This window comes from Camelus dromedarius, chromosome X, assembly GCF_036321535.1.
Source record: "Camelus dromedarius isolate mCamDro1 chromosome X, mCamDro1.pat, whole genome shotgun sequence".
NCBI lineage: Eukaryota > Metazoa > Chordata > Mammalia > Artiodactyla > Camelidae > Camelus > Camelus dromedarius.
Window position 1 is genome coordinate 4,211,411 of NC_087472.1, and position 19,601 is coordinate 4,231,011.

The 19,601-nt window shown below is 51.2% G+C and overlaps 1 protein-coding gene across 4 annotated transcripts in view; it reads right to left on the reverse strand.

Annotated features, from left to right (window-relative positions):
- Window positions 1-307: 307 nt before the first annotated feature.
- The window catches only part of MAMLD1 (mastermind like domain containing 1), a 55,791-nt gene continuing 36,497 nt past the window's right edge, over window positions 308-19,601 (reverse strand). For 2 of the 4 annotated variants that reach the window (XM_064482576.1, XM_064482575.1), the window contains 3 exons: window positions 8,671-8,914; window positions 2,690-2,774; window positions 1,614-1,701 (listed from right to left, as the gene is read on the reverse strand). In XM_064482576.1, coding sequence (XP_064338646.1) covers window positions 2,734-2,774; window positions 8,671-8,914 — 285 coding nt within the window. In that variant the 3' untranslated portion in view covers window positions 1,614-1,701; window positions 2,690-2,733. Of the gene's footprint in view, window positions 1,702-2,689; window positions 2,775-8,670; window positions 8,915-19,601 lie in introns of all 4 variants that reach the window. The other 2 variants (XM_064482573.1, XM_064482574.1) reach the window with 1 other exon arrangement.

Genomic DNA, 19,601 nt, shown 5'->3' on the forward strand with positions numbered 1-19,601 from the left:
ACGGCTTCTGCTATAACATGCTCATCAGGAAAGAGCTAGCAGAGACTGAAAGGTTTGCAAAAGAGATTAAGAATCACACAGGGTGATGGAAGTTTTAGTGGAAATGGAAATAAATGGCCAAGTGGCTTTCTAGTTGGCATTTGTCAGTTTATACACCGCCTCTTGGTCACCTTCACATTTCTTAAAGCATCAAAACTATACTTGACTTGGCCACCTGGCTTATAAGGTATGGCGGGCAGGTGTGGGCGACAGTCTGCATATTTGCAACAATGTGTAATAAACACAAACAATGCATAATAAACACAACTCTACTGAAACAAAAGCCGTCACTTTATTTACAAAGTCACAAAATGAAGTATAAATACTTCTGTCATTAATGTTTAGGAAAACCATTTACAAAATTTTCAGGTATGTACAGGTAGCTTGAAAAATCACCAGCTTTTCCATTTTCTCACAGGCAGACAGAGGGATGGGCGCGGGCTGACACCCCTCAAATTGTAATGAGGAAACAACCGTGTGGCCGTGTGGGGCCAGCTGTGAGTTTGCTATGGGTTCACGCCACTCCCTGGAGTGATGTCACCACGGGGGTTCCTACGGGCATTTAAAGCTCACCGGCACTCGGGGCGACGTGGCCAGTGCTCTGGGCTGCGGCGTTTCGAGCCGCAGCATGCTGCTCTAGAATGTCATCGATCAACCGCAGGTTACACACCCAGTCTTCCTCTGGGCTCCCTCTAGGGCCTTTCGAGCCAGCTTCGGTGAAATCCACCTCGCTGCAGTCAGGCGGCGAAATCAGATCGTTTAGTGGGGGCTGGGACCAAATGCCGCAGGGGGGCAGCCCAGGGGGGCTGCCCATTCTGTCAACGGGACCAGGGCACTGGCTGGTAGCAATGGTGGAGGCTGTGGCAGCAGTGGCGGCAGCGGCCATATAGATTGGCAGCTTGATGCCCCGGATGGGACTCATGGGACCAAAGCTGGCCATGCTTTCGTGGAGGGACTTGGTGGCGTTCAGCATGGGCACAGGACCCCACACTGGGCTCTGTCTGAGGTTCTGGGTGCCCAGCAGGCTGAAGCTGGGCTTGGCTGGGGCAGCACTCACCTTCGGGCCAGGCCTGCCTCCTGGGGCCACCTGACTGGGGGGCACACCTGCCTGATGCGACGGAAATGCTGGGGCTCCCAGGGGGGCTCTCATGGGGGCCTTGGCAAAGATGGAGTTGTTATCAAAATGCTGATGGATGCCATTAGCTGCTTGGCTTGGGGGTGGTGCCCTCAAGACTGCTGGGGTGGCAGCTGCTGCCGCTGCCACCCAGGCAGCATTGTTGAACACAGTGGGCATTCTTGGCACAGAGGGCTGTCTGAGCTGGTGGGGACTCAGGGGCTGGCTGCCCAGGGGGCTGGGACAGAACCCCGGCACGGCCTCAGGAATCTGCCTATGCTGGCAGATGGAGCCGAGGCTGCCCAGGGGGGTGTGGCCCGAGGGGGAGGGTATGGGAAACGGGGGGCTAGAGTTGAAAATTCCTTGCTGCTTGCCCAGAGTGGGTGAGATCATGCCCACGCTCTCACGGCTCTGGTGCCTGGTGGGCGGGATCATTTCTGGACTCGGATGGTTCTGAAGGAGCCCAGCTCTGGGTGGCATCAGGTACTGGCTGGAGGGGGAGCTTGCCTTGGTCCGGCTACACTTGGAGGTGACTTGATCTTGGACGGCTACAGAAAGAGACAAGTGGGGGTCAGTTCCAAAGGTGTCTTCACCTTGGGCTCCAGCTGCTGGTGGGGAGCCACTGGCCCACCACTGACCTCTCACCTTCTGCCCCCGGCTCCTACTGAACATCCCCCGCTCCCTCTGTTCCTCCATCCTCAGCCTGGACCGCGGTTCTTGTGGGAAGCCTGCCTAGACGTGCTGGGTCTGTAGTCTCAGCTCCCCCTCCATCCGAGAGCAGACCACGTTGGACTGAAAATGCCAGCTTATCTGTCTGTCTTTTCAAGTAGATTGTAAACTCCATGAGGCCAGGGTCTAGGGCTGCTTTTGTACTCAGCCTCTGTCACTGCTCATACCCTTGACACTGGCTTTCCTGGAACTTGTCTGCCCTGCCCCTAAAGCCTGCCTGACATGCTGCTCCGGCCTGGATGGCTGGACATTCAGCTGGTACCAGGCCCAAAGGAACAGGGGTTTTTGCAAGAGAAAGGAGGACCAATAGTATGATGGCGGCACTGGGCTCAAATGAAGATGCCACACATCTCCTGGCGGGGAAGCAGCCTCCCCTGAGCCCCAGGCAAGAATGCCCTTGGCCTGGCCCAGTGTCCTCACTGGCTGGTGACGACTGCTTTACATGTGTCTCCCCAGCTAGTCTGGAAGCTCCTTGAAGGAGAGACCATGTCTGGTTTTCTGCTAACAGCTATATCCCCAGCCCATAAATCTTGATTACAGTCCTAGCTGCCATGGTTGAATCAATCTCTTGAATAAGGCAGTGATTTCAGAGCCGTGAAGACTGGGACTTCGACTGAGATCCTACTTAAGTTTTCAATGGGACAGATCCAACCTGGGTGCTATGGAATCACCCTGCGGACCTCCTCTCTTTCCCACAATGCTTTCACAGACATCTCAGTAGCTGTTTATTCCAGGGTGAATTCTCCCCTAACCTCACATACACACCCCCAGCCCACCCCTTTGAGAACATTGACCTTAACTGCTTACCTTGAAATTGACTCATCTGTTGAGCGACATATGCACTCTGCTGTTCAGGGGTCATTGCCATAAGACCTGATCTCTGCTTCTCTTGCTAAACAGAAGATGAAAAAGAAGGGTTAGATGAGAGCTACCGAGAAATACCAGCCTTGGGATCGCTGCGTGAGGACTCAGGACTTGGCTTTGGTGTAGCAGATAGCATGAGTGAACACACCGACACACACTCACATGCATGCCCCACCCTCCCAAGCAAAACTTCACAGGTAAATAAAAGTAAGATTCTGCACCTGGGTTAAAAAACCAATTGCGGCAGCATAGGATGGGGCAGGAGACACAGAGCTTAACAGCAAGAGCACGTAGAGAAAAGGCTGAGGCATTTTTGGATGTCCTTCTGCTCAGGATGGGTCAGCAGTGAGATGTGGTCACCAAAAGAGCAAATGTAACATTAGGCTGCATTAATAGAAGCAGAGTAGAGAAGGAGGGAGGTGACAGTCCTACACTGCTCTGCCTTGGCCAGACCCTGTCTGCGGTCCTGACAGCAGTGTGGGCATCCCAGTCTCAGGGAGACCCAGACAAACTGGCCGCATTCAGAGGACAATGGAGGTAGGGCTTGGACTCTGAACCACGCAGGCAAACAACAGCTGAGCCAACCAGGGGTGTCAGGGCTGGGGCACAGCAGACTCTGGACAATGCTGTGGTGGGGTGCCCAGCCTCTCCAGGGCTGTCATGGAGGACGGGCTAAGGCTTGTTCTGGGTGGTCCTGGCATGAAGGGCAGGATGATCTCAGGGTCAGGTGGACGCACTGTATGACACCTGAACTAGTCACTCACTGCCAGCTTCCCTTCATTGTCCTGACTGGCTGCATCAAGGACAACTAGGATGAGCTCCCCAGACTCCATCTCCAAGCTGGGTGGGCAGGGGGCGGGGCTGAGCTTCCGGGCTGCAGTCCCAGCACTGAGTCTGGGAGCAGCTCAAGGGGACGCTGGGAGAGAACCAGCTGAGGGCTTGGAGAAGGCGCGACTTGCCCCCAAACCCTCAGCACTTTGTGCCAGGTTGTGACTGGGAACCAGGTCTGACTCCCAGTCCAGTGCTCACCCGCTGCCATCTCGCTCCCTTTCTCAAGAAGTCTGTTCCCTAGTGAGCCGACCACTACCGGCATCTCTGCCAGGGAGCACACCTCTCTGAGGCCACTTGGGAAACTGCATCCCCTCCAGAGGCCAGGAGACTTGACCCTACAACACAGGCTGCCTGGTGTTGGTGTGGGAAGGGGGCGGGGCAGGGCAGAGGGCTGGCGTTTGGAAGAGTGCCCGGCTCCCAGGCCTGGTGGCAGTTCCTGGCCTGGGTTCCTGCCAAGGCAGAGAGGACCAACACATGGCAGTGGGCGCACTACATCACAAGCGATTTCTCCAGCCCGCCCTTAGCCTGCTTCCTGTCAGGGCTCTTGTCCCCACTCCCCCTCCCCTGGGGCTGCTGGGATGTGGGTGGTGGGGATGCTGTTCTCCAGCCCTGGAGCTGCCCTCTTCCTGCTAAAGTGTGGGGTTGGGGGATAGGACCTGAAGAGCACAGGGGTCACGTGACCATCCAAAGCCGTGCCATCAGGAAGTGAGGGAGCTGTAGGATCTGCCTGAGACACTCAGGGTGGGCTCGTATTTCTGAAGGCAGCTTTCTCTCTTCTGTTCTTCCCTTCGACCCTTCCACCAGCCCTAGGAGGTCTGTGCAGATCCATGGTTCCCCGCTTCCCGATGTGACAACTGAGGCTCACAGAAGGGAAACGACTCGCTGAAAGCCACCTGGCTGGGAAGTGCAGGCTCTCCTAACTGCAGACCCAGTGCTTCTGCCTCTCCAGCCCGCTGCTTCTGGGGACTGGCTCCTGTGCCCTGCTGTCTCCACCGACCCTAACTCCATCCCCACCGGCTGCTCCATTCATTTCATCAAATAACATAGTTGTACAGAGTAGGGGGGTGGGCTAAAGAGTGCCACCAAAGAAAAAGCAGGGGCAGTGGGGCAGAAGAATCCAAAAGGAAGGAGGTGGAGAGGAGAGCTGCCGCCGGGGCATGGGAAACACAAGGGAAGGGTGAAGGCTGGGCTGGGGCAGGAGTCAGGTTGGAGGAAGTGGGCAGGGTCTGGCAGATGAAAGAGAACGCTTCTCAAACGGTCCTTGGTTACAGGGACAACTGGATGGTGGTGAGTGTTTATCCAAGGAAGCACCCAATCCAGAGCATCCAGAGTTTAAGGGAAGGTCTGGGCAGCGGCACGGCTACAGAAACTCCCCTGTCCAAACAGCACAGCTGCCGCCAGCCTGGGGGACAGGTCTCTGACATCCTGGGGTGCTACCATCAAGTGCGGTCTCTTCATGCCGCTGGGGCCTTGGGGAAGGGACCTCCAGCCTTCTGCTCTAGGCCTGGTCCTGTTGTTCCTGGCCCAGCAGCCAGAGCATTCTCTCTGGGCCTCCCGAGGAGGCGGCTTCCTTTGTTTTGCAGATGGAGGCCCCCATCCTTTGTTCTGAATCTCAAAATGTGCTCCAGAGATAAGCCCCAAGAAAACGGTTGTTGCCTTTTGACATCGACAATTAGAAATTGTTGGAAAATGGAGAAAACAGGAAATGACAAATGTTTTCAGTGACCAGGAGGAAGCGGTGGCTGAAAGTTGCTGCTTGGTGACAGGACACGCTGAAGGATGGCCCAGGACACGCTGAAGGATGGCCCAGGCCACCTGTGGCTTTTTGCAATCGCGGACTATGGAGTTCACCCAAGGGCTGCTTTACCCGGGGCTGCGGTTGTCACGGCGCTCGGTACTACTGTACCAGGTGACACCGATGGGCCACGTCAGGTGGGCCCTGTGTGAGCTCGGTGTACTTCCCCATGCTGGTCCCTGGAAGTCTCCTTGAGAACCATGGCCCTGGCTCTTCCCTGTCACGCCTCCTCCCACTGAGCCAAGACCACCCTCAGACAGACCTGCGCTCGGGTGGCGATCCAGAAAGTCCTGAGGCTGCCTTCCTAGAAGCTTCACGCTGATGCCCAAGAAGCTGCAAGGCCCCCCCCTCCCCGTCCCTGGGGACTCACACCAGGGCTAGCGCTTCATCTGTGTGCGCTAGGCAGGAGAGAGAGGCAAAAGGCTGGCCTGAACCCCACCACTGTCCCCCCAAGCCCAAAACAGGACCCACCGGGAGGCCAGGCCAGGCCGCCCTGTCAGTGTCACCCTTCAGCCGCCACTGGCGGATGTCTCCTGGGAGCCCGGGTATGATCACCTGGTGTGCGTGACCTCTCACCGCTGCAGGCGAAGAACAGTCCCATGAGTGATTCCACCACTTACTGAGGCTCAGGGACCCTCTAACTGGATGGGGCTGGGGCAGAGGCAGAGGGCAGAAGAGCATCAAGACTCTCACACAGGGCGGCCACACATGGTTCCTGGGTCTCAGGAGGAGAGCATTCTGACTGGGAAGCGGATTCCAAAGGAATGGCTCTGGGGGAATGAAGGCGATGGACCCGAAGCCTTATTTTCTACAGCACGTTGTGGTCGGGATGTGGAGAGAGAAGCGGAGAACAGAGAAGGGAGAGAGTGAGGGAGACAGGGAAGAAGGGGCTGGAGGGAGGGGGGGAGTAGGAGGAGGGACAAAAGGAGAGGAGGCGGCAGAGATGTGTTTTCCCACCATTAGGAAGCTCCTGCCTCCTTTCCCAGCAGACAGCCCCCCACTCCAGTGAGTGCCCTCACAGAGCCAGCCTACCTGCACCAGAAGGCACCCGGCTCTGTGTCATAGGTTCAAAGGTTAATGAGTCCTAGCGTGTGGGTTTGTTTCTTTGTTTATTACTCCACTAATAAAAGCACCTTTTTCTGGTGATTTTTGGAAGCCATATTTGGAAACAGCTCACCCACTCTTCTGACTTTTCCTTTGAAATGACAGGAAGACAGTGTTCAGCACGGAGACCATCAAATCAAGACCTGAGTTCTGCGGTCTCCCACACCTGTATGGACGCCCACTCCTCAGACCTGTGAGCTCGGGCTCCCCTTGGCCCATGGACGGACGCCACGAAGACACTGGCACCAGAAACCTTCTTTGAGGGGGTATGCATGCTCTTAGGCTAAAATTCTCCTTAGGTGTCCTTCAGTTAGCTGACAAACATCTCTCGTGGGGCTACTCCAGGCCAGGCTCTGTCCCGGGCATGGGGGTAGCATGGCGTGTCTCTACTCTTGTGAGGCTTACAATGGTGGGGGACTGACCAGGACACAAGTCATCGGTCAAAGAAACATTTCCGATGGTGCCACACCTTCTACAGACAACACAAGTGAGTGAAGGAGCGGGCAGGCAGGGCAAAAGCCTTGGCTCAGGGCATGGGGTCTTTCTTCGCCTCCTGGGGCCCCTGGAGCAGGAGCCAGAGCCTCCCCCACGGTGGTGGTGCCGCCCTTGGGTTTGAACCGGTCTGAAGCTGCCACTGGGGGCTTCACAAAATCAATGCCGTTGAAAGGGATGGCAGACAGCTGTAGGTCAACTTTTTTACTCTTCATTTCCTGTCTTTCCAGTCGACCTCCAACTCCATGAAGTCTATCCTGACTCCTCCTCCATCTCAGTGGTTTCAGGGCTGCTTGGTCCTGGAAGGGCTTGGTCTACATGCTGGGACTGATCTGGTGGCAGAGGAAGCAAACGTCTTTGCAGCTCGCCTTTCTTCTTCCCCTGTCCTCCGTCTCACACCGAGCCTGGCCTTCCTGAGTCACGGTGGAGCTGGCAAGGGCCTGTCTCTTAAGTGGGTCCCACTTCCAAAGCTTCGTAGGGAAGATCTGAGGGTCAAGCAGCTGCCCCGCCCTCCACTGCTGGATGGAAGGCCTGGTTTAGCTTCAAAGACAGATAATAAGGTGAGGATAGGAGTCCGCCAGGCAAGCTAGCTGGAACCCCTCATTTTTTGCCTTCTGAGGACAGGGAAGGGCAGGGATACCAGGGTGGCACACAAAGACATCCAGAGTGCATGATGTCTCCATCTCTTTGCTAATTCTGTTTCCCTGGCAGCTTGGTGCTGGACGACGTTTCCTGGGTTCCGGTTGCACAGCGAACAAGCCGGAGAGCATGGTGGCTCTGAGGGTACACGGAGAAAAGGGGCAAAAAAGAGAGAGAAACACTGACAGCTCTTGAATGGAAAACACTGCTTGTTCATCCAGGCGGTCCTTTCAGCTAGATGAGCATCTTCTGGTCACTATCACTCAGCAAATGCTCACTTCTCTGGTTTTCTCTGCAGATCAGGCTGACAACCCGTGCACACTGATATTTCATGCACAAGAACAACCCCACCATCCAAAGGAAATTCTCCACAAAGGCTGACTCTGGCTGGAATCCACCATCTCGTGCTCATGCCCACTCACGTGACTCTTCAGGGCAAGTCGAGCCATTCCCTCTAGAATCTGGAGGGTGATGCAGACTCTCAGCCACCTTGGACAGGCTTGGCTTGGCTTCCTTCGGCCTGCCCTCTCCGGGCTGCCAGTCTCCAGCGGGATGATCCAACTCCCCACTTCTGGGGTGCACGAGTCCTGGGTGGAGGGGGTTGAAGGGGTTGAGGAACAGCGGGGATGCGGAGTCCACAAAGGTCGCTGGAGGGAGAGGCAGTTCCAGAGCACCCACTAGGTACGGAGCAGGCAGGCACTGGAGGGGATTTTGAAGTGCAGAAGCGCAGCCCCTGTCCCCCTTGGGCTCACAGTCTGGCCGCGGGGACAGACAGGCAGGGGGGGAACTGGGGTGCTGGAAGGCGTACAGCAGGGGAGGGGCAACTGCCCCGGGGCAATCCCCACTCAGTTCCCCGGAGGTGAAGCTGAGGTGCCTGGAACGTTCTGCTTGCTCGGGCAGTCTCTCTGCCAAAGACTGGCTGGGCCACAGTAGTGAAAGCACTAGAAATCTGTCACCTCCTGTGTTCCTCCCAACAACCCTGTGCGGCAGGCGGGCAGGCTGAGCAGGGGACTGCGCCCCAGCTGACAGATGAGGAAAGCGAGGCTCAGGGGAAGTGACTTACCTACAGCGTCGCAGCTAGGCAGTAGTGGAGCGGGCACCTGCCTCCAGGCCTTCGGATCCCAGCCGCCCCAGGGCGCTGCCTCTGAGGTGCCATACGAGGAGGTGACTCGGGCCAGCTCCTGAGCAAAGGAGCTGCCGGGCAGGAAGGACTCACTCCCCACGGCCTGGCAGGATGGGGGCTGTCGCCCGAGGCTGACCTGGGGGGGCCTGGCTTCCCCAAGCTTGCAGGCTTTGTCTACATGAGTCTACAACAACCGATTGAACAGTCCATCAGCTGCTTGGCCACCACATGCTTCTGACTGCTCTCGTCACTTGCCCTGACCGCCTAGCGGGGCCGTTTGGGTGTTGTGGTTAAGACACACCAACTGGTCTGGGCCAACCAAACCCGACAGCCTTGCGGTCTTAACTGTCTTGGGTCACAGACTCCTTGGAGACTCAGTTAAAAGCTATGGTCTCTTTCCACAGAAACAGCACTTAACGGTGGTGTCTCCCCCTTCCCAGCCCACCAACATTTTACATATAATTTCAGGGATTTTCGGGACCACATACTATCCATCGGTGGAGCTCAGTTAAGGAGCCTCTGCCTTGATCAGTCACTGTCTTGTTAGAAATGGGAGTCGAGCTGGGTCAGACAGCTGGTTCATCAGCAATGACCTTGACCCATCCCACCCCTCCCCATGCCTCTACTCCCCGCCCCCGGGCCACAGAGCACACCATTCTAAACTGGATTGTGGGTATGTGTGTGGAGACACACTGAGGAATCTGCAAAACCAAGCAGTCAAGTGTAAATCTCACGACAGCCAAGCCCTGAACTGTGGCCCTCACTGCACTTGGCCTGGCCAGGACCCCCAAGGTTTCAGGACTTGAGTGATGGTGGGAACCTCCCCTTTCCATCATGCTTTAGAAGACAGGGTTGCACCAGAGTTGAACATCTGACCTGATTCTTTCAGCCAAAGGCAATGAAAAAAAACCTCACACTTGATATCCATGTCAGAGAAAGCCCCAAGACTCAAAGGAACTGCTGATAGAGCCCTGATGTCCTGCCGAGTGGCGTCCAAGAGGACCAGGGGGAGCCTGCCTTGATGAGAAGTTCCTTTTTCTACGTGAAATAGCCTCTTCACTCTTGGGCTTTTAACACCTGAGCTTCAAGGGATCCTCTGCGCCGATCAGACATTCCAGGAGAAAGGGAAATATTTATCCCCTCCAATCTAAGCTAAACAGTTGGAGTCAATTCAATTCCTTGCAATAAACACGACTTATTGCCTTCTGTGGGCGAGTCTCTGCAATGGATGATGGGCCAGTGGGGGTCTGGATACCTTATTTGAAATAAAATAACAGTAAAAACGGCCACCCCTGCATGTACCGAGCACTTGCTATGCACCAGGCACTGACCGAAGTGCGTTCAATACTCAGTCTTACTTAATCTGAAACAGCCGGATACGAGGCAGGAACTATTATTGTCCTTAATTTACAGAAGAGTACACTGAGGCCCTGAGAGGTTAATGAAGTTGCCCAAAGTCACACAGCTAATTAGTTACAGAGGAAGATGCAAATCCATGTGTGTGTGTGTGTGTGAGTCTAGCCTGTCATACGGAAAACAAGTTTGAAATGTAGAAACTATTAAAACGTGCCATTTAGAAAAGAACAGGCGAGATTTTATGGGTGGGGGGTCCAGACAAAATTTTAAGGACAACTTATAAACACTTAAAGATGGGACTAGGAAGATAATCTAACTACCTGGAGAGTTTCAGAGATGACACCCCTCTCCCCAAACAAAAACAAAACCAAAAAACCATGGGAAATATACTTAGAAAGTGAACTGAATGCACTTGGGAAAGAAAATCTCTTTGCAGCTCAGATGGTATGCCAGCTGTGGAGGGTCCGGCACCCTGCCCCTTGGGGTCACCTGTGGCTTCATTTCATCAAGCTCCAATCTGTCCTTGGATCCAGGTCATCTGGGACAGGAGCAGAAACATCGCTCTCTACAGTGGACCATTCTTTATGTCTGCATGCCTAGCTCCTTGATAACGTCAAGCACTATTTTATAGCCACACAGTTTTTACTGTTCCAATATGCACATATTACTAGCCTTCTGATTTCTTGCCCAGTCTAGGATGACACATCTTAAAAGCAATGAATGGGACTTACTGGTAGGGAACCGAAGCATTTTAAGCTTTCACTCAGGAATCCCTGGTAGCTTCATGTAACTTCTACGATATTAGTGATGGGTCAAGAAGCAGGACCTCCCTCCCCTCCACCATCAGCATCAACATACGCTTCCAGGATGCCCCGACAGTGTGGGCAGTTCTGTTTCAGCAGAATGGGAGCAGGCACTTGGCAGACTAATGTAATCCCCGATTAAAAACCGTAATAAATACAAGAGATGAGATTCAATCTTGACTCTGATTGACAAGGACCTTTACAGCTAATGCTCATGCATCTTCTTCGGTTCATTTAATTTGGAGAAGAAACTGCTATTACACACCTTCTGAGCGTGAGGCCAAGCTTCCAAGGAAAAGGTTGTGGGGGACTCTTCAACTCCTAGAGGCTTCCAAACATACGGTCAACCCATCTCTCTTTGGAATCCCTGAAAAGCTGGTATTACTTACACGGTGTGATATTTATTGTTCATGCCCTGTGTGCCGGGCACTAACTCTGTACACACACACATTTGAGACTGTCTCTAGTTTACAAGACAAAGCAAGTGGAGGTTGGTCTCCCCAGGATGCACAGCGGCAAGGTGGGGTACAGACCTGGATCTGATTTACAGAGTGACTAAACCCCAAACAACTGCTGGGTTTGGAAGAACAGAGCGCCTTCTCTGCACACGAAGAGAAGCAGCTGGGTGTCCTTTAGCCACGCTGGGGAAACTTCACATTGTTGGCTATTCTGTGCCCTCGCTGCAGTGCCAAGTGGGCTCTCAGTGCAAGGAGCTCAGATTGTGAACAACCCCCACAGACGCTCAGATGCTTTGCAAGAAGCAGATGACTGCTCTGACTTTATAAATTATTAAATGGATTAGATATTGGTCCAACCTCCACAGTGGAGCTTCAGAAGGAGATATATGTGCATCCACAAGGTTATGGTTGGATATCATAATTTTACTGGCTTCTGGGGGTTTGTAGATTTCTAAAGTTACTCATCCTGAAAATTCAGGCAGCGAATCCTAAACACCTTCCTTTCTTTCTCTGGTCTTTACTAACAATGTGCCAAGCCCTGTCCTATGAATTTTACATGGGTTAGCCTTGAGTTGACATGCTGCTCTAGGTGTGATCTGCCCAACATAGCTCAACGGAGCTATCGTTTCTCCTATCTTTTGGTAAAATAGACTAATAACAATGATAAACGTTGCTGGTGATATACTAGAAACATTTATTGAGAACTTGATCTAAGGTTCAGCCCTGTCTTGGAGTCATTTCAATTAATTAATTCTTAGAACAATCCTATGACGGAGGCACTCTTACGATCCTGTTGTAAAGATGAGGAAACGGAGGCATGAAGAGGTTAAACAACTCGGTCGACGGCGGTCACTCATTTGTGAGTGCCAGAGCCTGGACCAGAACCCAGACACTGTCTGACTACAAAGCCCATGCCCTGAGTTTCGCCGGACCAAATCGCCCAGCTGAAACCTTTGCTAATGCTATGTACAAACAGACCAGGAGCAAGAAGGTTCTCTGTGAGCCAGGTGTTCTTTCCCTTACGTAACAACGCGACCCTAAAATGAAGGGTTTCCCAAGCTGAGGGATCTCTGTTCTGCCACCCGTGGTACAGGGCGTGGGACTTTCACTAGATAAGGTTTGCTCGGTCGCTGGCTCTCCTCTATAAATGTGCATTTTGTCAAAGTTTCCTTTGAGCTTTTCCTCTATAAATGTATAGAATTGAATTTTACTATTTCAAAGTTTAAATGACTAATATTGCCGGGTCCCAAATTAAGTTCACTTAATCAATCAAGCACTCAGACTTGAAATTTAACCACGGAAGTTAAGTTCAACTGGTCAAGTTCTACTTTGCCTAAGGGAAAAAAACCCTCAAGAACACAAAAAGGTAGAAGTCAATAATGTTCAAACCAAACAAGGAATGAAGGAATAAATATCTTTTCTCCCTGCAAGGCTGATGCCAATGAATAATCCAGTGGCCTGTTATCCCCCCGGGGTAGAGGCTGTGGACGCACCTCTGTGTCTCCCAGAGTGCTAGGCACAGAGCAGGTCTGCAGTGCAGTCTGCCGTTCAGGCCGGCTGCTTTCCGTGGGGCAGGTCTGCAACGTGGCAGGGCTGCTCCTGCCGTCAGTCATGCTGGGTAATGGAGTAGGCAGAGTGTGGGTTTGGTCTGGCCAAGTGGGCCATGGGAATCATCCGAGGAGCAAGGTGCGGTCAAGAGCAGTGCTATGAGGGAACATCAGGGACTAGGTCATAGCTCTCTGGAGTCCAGATCTGCTGTAGCCGGCCTTTTGGAAGATTTCTATTGTCTCATGATGATGCGGGTGATGATGATAACAGCTACCATGTACTGAACACATACACCGTGCCAGGCACTGAGTGAAACCCTGCACAGCTTTTATCTCACTTAATCCCTGAAGCAAGCCAGAAAGATGGGTACCATTATCACCTTCATTTTATAGAAGAAGAAAATAAGGTTCAGAGAAACAAAGTAACTTGCTCAAAGTCAAAGTAAGTGCCAGAGCTGGGAGCTGAACCCGGGTCTGACTTGCTCCAAAATATGGGCTCTTAATCACAAATATGAAAAAATGCAATGTCCAAAGCATAACCCTTACGCTTTTGTGACTGACATCATTCCCCCAGCGCCTCCCAGCTGGGTATAGTCAGCACTGCTGACAGGCCCTGGGGTCCAAAGAAGCCATCCAACTAACCATCACACTCAGGCAAACGAGGAAGGGAGCGGCAGGGTTTCCTTTGGAGACTTCCGGATTTAGACAGATCCAACGCATGTATCTAAATTCACTCCCTCCCAAAGCCCCACTAAAAGTACCGCGAGGGTTCGCTTTGGCTTTTAAAGACACACTCCTGCTCGGGTAAGGAGAATGCTCCAGGAGACAACAGCATCATAATTTCCCAAGCTCAGAAGGAGCTAGACCAGGGCTGCTGACTCCATGGCACCAAGGAAGCGGAATCACAGGAGGGGAGAAGGGAAAGTGGGAAAGCAGCTCGGTCTAGATGGCAGAATCCTCGGCAGGCTCCGAAACAGCAGCCCCAGGTTGTCTCTGGCATCAGGAGGTGAGGCGGAGGGGGTGGCCAACATGAGGCAGATCCCTGGGTGGCCTCCCCGACTCCACGTCCCTGGGGATCTGCCTCTCCTCCACGCTGGCAGAGATCTGGCTTGACCACTTGCTGCTGAATTTCCTGTTCTGCCTTCCATGTCCTGCTGCCTGGTTTAGCTGAGGACACTCACTTCACCCCACAGAGGTGTTCTCTCGTGACCTACACCTGGAAGCTAGAGGTCCAGGAGGCAGACTGCGGCGAGGAAAACAAACACAAGAGAGCAGCCCAGTCCCTCAGGCTGTGTTTCTCCTGCCCGTCCTGCACCAGGCCTGCGGTTCTGCCACGAGTCCTGACGGTGGGGTCGCTACGCATTCCCGGAGCCATCGTGCCTTGAGTCACTGCCCTCCCTAAGAGGGGAGCCGGGGCAGCTTCTCTTCTGGAAGCCTTCATCCAATAGTGGCACTATGACCCTTTGCTGCTGACACACCTAGATTGTGCTTGCCCCTTAGTTTATTCAAAACTAAAAACAGACTTACCCTATGATCCAACAATCCCACTCCTGGGCATATATCTGGAAGAAACTCTAATTCAAAAAGACATGTGCACCCCAATGTTCATAGCAGCACTGTTTACAATAGCCAAGACATGGAGACAACCTAAATGTCCATTGACAGATGACTGGATAAAGAAGATGTGGTATATTTATACAATGGAATACTCCTCAGCCATAAAAGATAAAACTATGCCATTTGCAGCAACGTGGATGGACCTGGAGATTGTCATACTAAGTGAAGTACGTCAGGCAGAGAAAGATGAATATCATGATATCGCTTATATGTGGAATGTAAAAAAAAGAGACAAATGAACTTATTTACAAAACAGAAGCAGACTCACTGACATGGAAAACAAACTTATGGTTACTAGAGGGGAAAGAGGGGCTGGAGGGCTAAATTGGGAGTTCAGGATTTGCAGATACACACTACTATATATAAAATACATAAACAACAAGGTCCTACTGTACAGCACAGGGAACTGTATTCAATATCTTACAATAGCCTATAATGAAAATGAATATGAAAAGGAACATATATGTATAACTGGATCATTATGCTGTAACCAGAAATTAACACAACATTGTAAACCAACTATCCTGCAATTAAAACAACAACAACAACAAACCAATTGCTTGTTGAAGAGGTCACTGATAAGTAGTGAAACTGCACAGAAAAGCAAGAGAGCGTCGGAATCAAGATGGTGGTTACCTCTCTCAGAAGGGGCACAGGGGGGGTCGACTCGGGGGCTGACAGTGTTCCCTTTCTCAACCTAACCAGAGGTGACAAGAGTTTCACTTTACTTCTTTAAATATACACATAGGCCTTGCACACTTTTTTTGTATCTGTTATATTTCACAATGAAAGGAAAAGTCTATATACGCAGCTTGATGCCAGTAATGTGAAATATATATTTCCACATCAAAAAAGCTAATGAAGTACTGCATTTCAGCATGTTAACAGTGGTTATCCCTGACTTATTTATATACTGTAAATTTATATATTTTATTATCTCATGGGGTTTGTGTTTTCACTACACTTTCCTGCATTTTCCAAGTTTACTACAAAAAGCAATCAGATTATAGAAGACCACAAAACATACTGAAAAAACACAAGGTCCCCATCTAAGATCGAAACTAATGAGGATCAACCCAAAATAGACGGGCTGAGCCATCTGTGGGAGTCTGTGCAGAAGGTAACTTCCTAAAGAGACGGACGATGCGCCTGATCTGACTAGGATGAGCTCAGAGCTCGCCAAGCAGCCGGGGCGGATTCTTAGAGTGAGTACTTGGAAGCCAGGACAGTTGCTATCTCTGGGAAGAGGGAGAGTTTCCAAGATATTTCGAATGTGCTATGTCTTAATCTGCCTGTCCTGAAGAGTACACGGGTGTTGCTTTTATTATTGTATGTTTTATATGCTATTCTGTATTTATCATATGGATTAAAAAACACCCCAGGATTCATTGTCAAAGGAACAACTCAAGTTCATACAAAATCATCATCACCATTTAGAGGTTAAAAAAGTTGCTTTGGTACCTCCATTTAAACAAACAAACAAACAAACAAACGTAATCCCCCCCCCAATTTTTTTTAAAAAGTCACTTTGGAATTTTGATCTTTTCTTTTCTGCTACCAATTCCACTTCTTTCTGGAGATGCTCCAGTCACCAGGGATGAGGATGGGGTCAAGGCTGCAAGGACCTAGCTCAGCACACTCTTCATGAGTTTTATGGGTGGTCTGGTGTTGGCTCTCAGTTCTTTTCAGGAATGCTGACCATTCCAGAGCTTTGGATTTGGAGTCTGCCTTTTCCCCCCCAAAGATTTTGTCCATGTAGATGCACTAGAAGGTATTCTGACCACAAATGAACCTGTGCCTCCTGCTACTCTTCTCTCTCACAGCAAACTATCTGGTTTTCTTCCTTCCTTACTGGTATGGGAGGCGGGCATCATTCTCTGCTTTTCTTTTACTGAAGCCCTCACCTTCTGTCTTCTTCTGATTTGTTCTGTCTCCCTGGGGCTAACTCCTCTTCTTACGACCCTAATATTTTTTTGTATTAACTTGAGGAGAAATGAGAGATCACTTACTAAAGTCATCATTCTCAGTAGAGGAAGGAGAGGTCCAATGATTTGCTCAAGATTGCCAAGCAATGGATAAGCCTCACCTTGGGAAAACCATCTTCCTGATCCTTTTATCTCCCCTGCCAGGTAAGTATTGGTGGCTGCCAGGGGTGAGGGGACTGGGTCATGGGGAGTTCGTTTAATGGGGACAGAGTTTCAGTTGTGCACGATGACAAGAGATCTGGAGATGGATGGTGGTGATGGTTGCACAACAGTGTGAATGTACTTAATGCCGCTGAACTGTACTTTTAAAAATGGTTAAGATGGTAAATTTGATGTCATATGGATTTTACCACAATAAAAAAAAATGGGGGAAGAAAAAGATCGCCAAGCAAGTTAAAGACAGAGAATCCGGGAGTCGGAGAGATGTACAGTGAGCATCTACCTACACTGTTCTGCAGGGACTCAGTCTCTGAAAGTGGAGCCCTGCAGTGCCACCCTCTGAGAAACACTGCTTGCCACCAACTCCCACCTTGGTAAGTGTGAACCCTGAGGCTCATGGTAGGGAAGATCCTGGCCCCAAATCAGAGCAAACTGGAACTCATCACTCCCAATTCCCAGTCCAAGGTGCCTTCTAAGAGTCCTGGCCCAACTGCATCGCTCTCTCTGACTCTCTGAAATGTCTGCCTTCTGTTTCCTGTGTCATCAGGAAGGAAGAGTTCTCACTGGGACAGACTCTGCCAGAGGTCAGGCCAGCCTGGTCCTCAGTTTGTCCAGGAGCAAAAGACAGCCTCGTTCCTCTTTCCTCTGCACTGGCCTCCACCTTCTAACCATTTGGCCTCTGGTTTCCCCAGTGCCGCTTGCTTCTTTATAGTTCTTCCATCCTTGTAAAGATGTTTGAGTCATTAACATATATAAATAGCCTCTCAGCCCAGTTACAGAGGTAGGTCAACAGCTTGGGTTCTAAGCATCATGACACACTGGCATAGGAGAGGGGGCTCTTTCCCGAGAATTCTTCCTCCAACAAAAAGCCCATCTACTTGACTTGGCAGTGGTGAGCTGAGAACTGATGGAACCAGGTTCATCCGGTGGGACTGATCAATGAGGAGAGCAGTGAAGGGCAAGGGACGTGCCAAAGTGGGAGGCAGGAGACCTGAGATCTAGGCTTAGCCCCTCCATGTGCTTGACAGCTGGATGGCTTCAGGTTAAGTTGCCTGACCTCTCAGCTTCCTTATGCAGTAAGTAGGGATAACAGTGACCACTGCCAGGGGCTGTTGTCAAGACAGGATGACAGGACAAGGGGGAAGTCTTCATTATGGGGCTCAGTGCAGTGTACGCACTTGCAAGGGCTAGCTCCACCCTCCATCCTTACCCCCACTACTATTAAGAGCAGTGGCCTGGACGTCAGGGGACCTGAGTTTCGTCTGGGCTTTGCCATTCATTTTATGAGCTTAAGAAAGTCCCTTTCCCTTCGGTGCCTGTTGAGATCATCATGTGTTTTTTACATCCTTTGTTCTGTTAATATTGTTTATCACATTGATTGATGGTTATAGGTTGAACCGGCCTTGCATTCCTGGGATGAATCCCACTCGGTTATGGTGCACAATCCTTGTCGTATGTCACTGGATTCGGTTTGTTAGGGTGTTGTTGAGAATTTTTGCATCTCTGTTCATAGAAGATATTTGTCTACCTTCTCCTTTTAGGGCCTCAGTGTCCCCATCTGTAGAGTGATGTAAGAATTCTTCTTTAGCCTGGCTGAACCTTTCCTGGAGCTGCTGTCTGAGACTTTTCTTACCCAACCTTCCTGTGTCCCCCAATCTTCACAGGCCTGCATTGTGGTCTGAAGCTCTCCCCAATTTCTCTTGCTCCCTCTTCCTTTAACCTTCACAGGCTCCCATCCCTCCAATACATTTCAATACATTTCTTGCATGTCTAAGGTCATACTGGTATCTGCCTTTTGGTAGATCCAAACAGATACAAAGGAACACTTGGCTACTTAGTTCTTTTTTCTGCCAAACATATAGAGTAAACTGTCCCCCGCACTCCCCAACATTGCCCCAGTGAGCAGTGAGCAACACGAGAAGTGTTTGCCGGCCTCCTTCCTCAAGCACCTGGCTCACAGCTCAGAGAGTTCACTTCTGTCTGAGCTTCCTTATAGTTTCTGGAGATTTCTTGGGCTAGATCTTTTTTTGGTTACTTTCCTTCTTCATCCCAGTTATGAATTGGTTGTTTTGAAAAAGACAATGTAAGTCATGGGGAAATTCCGGACAAGTCTACTTTCCAGGGTTCCTGGCTAAGCTAACTTTAGTTGGGCCCTCTTGACTGTCTCCACGTGCCCAAGTCCAGCAGCCCTCAGTAAACATGGCACACTTTCCTGTGAAGAAGGTTCTGGTCTTCACCATACTGCTGTCTCTCCCTCATTAGGGACTTGCAAGCTAGTAAATGGATGGATCATGGGACCGTTTTGAAGGAAGAAGGGCTAGCTCTGGGAAGCAAAAAAGCAAGCACCAGCATGACCTACTACTGGGCCTGGGCAGACGGATGTCCTTTTTGATGGGTGACCATCTGATGAGAATGGATTCAGCAGTGACATTAAATATGGGCACAATCTTCAAAGTCAACATCTGTAGGGTATACTTTCTCAAAATAAAGTATTTTAGGGTTTGGTTTAATTTCATTATACAATTATATTGAATAGCAGATAATTACAGCAATGGTGTACGAAGTTCACATCTCATTGGAAGCCACCTGCTCACTGTAAGATACAGAATTTGTGAGCCTGGCATCTGAGCCAGGGGTCAGGAGACTTGGGCTGTTCCTCAGGGCCAGTCATTTCACGGCCTTGCTAGATTGGCACTGTGCCAGTGGGAAAATGCAGGCTTCACTCAGATCAGTTCTCTAGGCCCTGCTGGTTGGAGCCTGCTGTGAGCTGCAGGGGCCTCCACTGCCCTCATCCAAGAGCCTATCTCCAAACTGGGTGTGGGAGAGCAGGGAGCTGGGTGCTCAGGGGGCTGCTGTCTGGAGAGAGGAGGCCCAGGGTGCCTGGTAGGGAGACACCTAGTTCTGGGGCACCCAGGTTCTCCAAGAGAAGGCAGGAGGGATATGAGA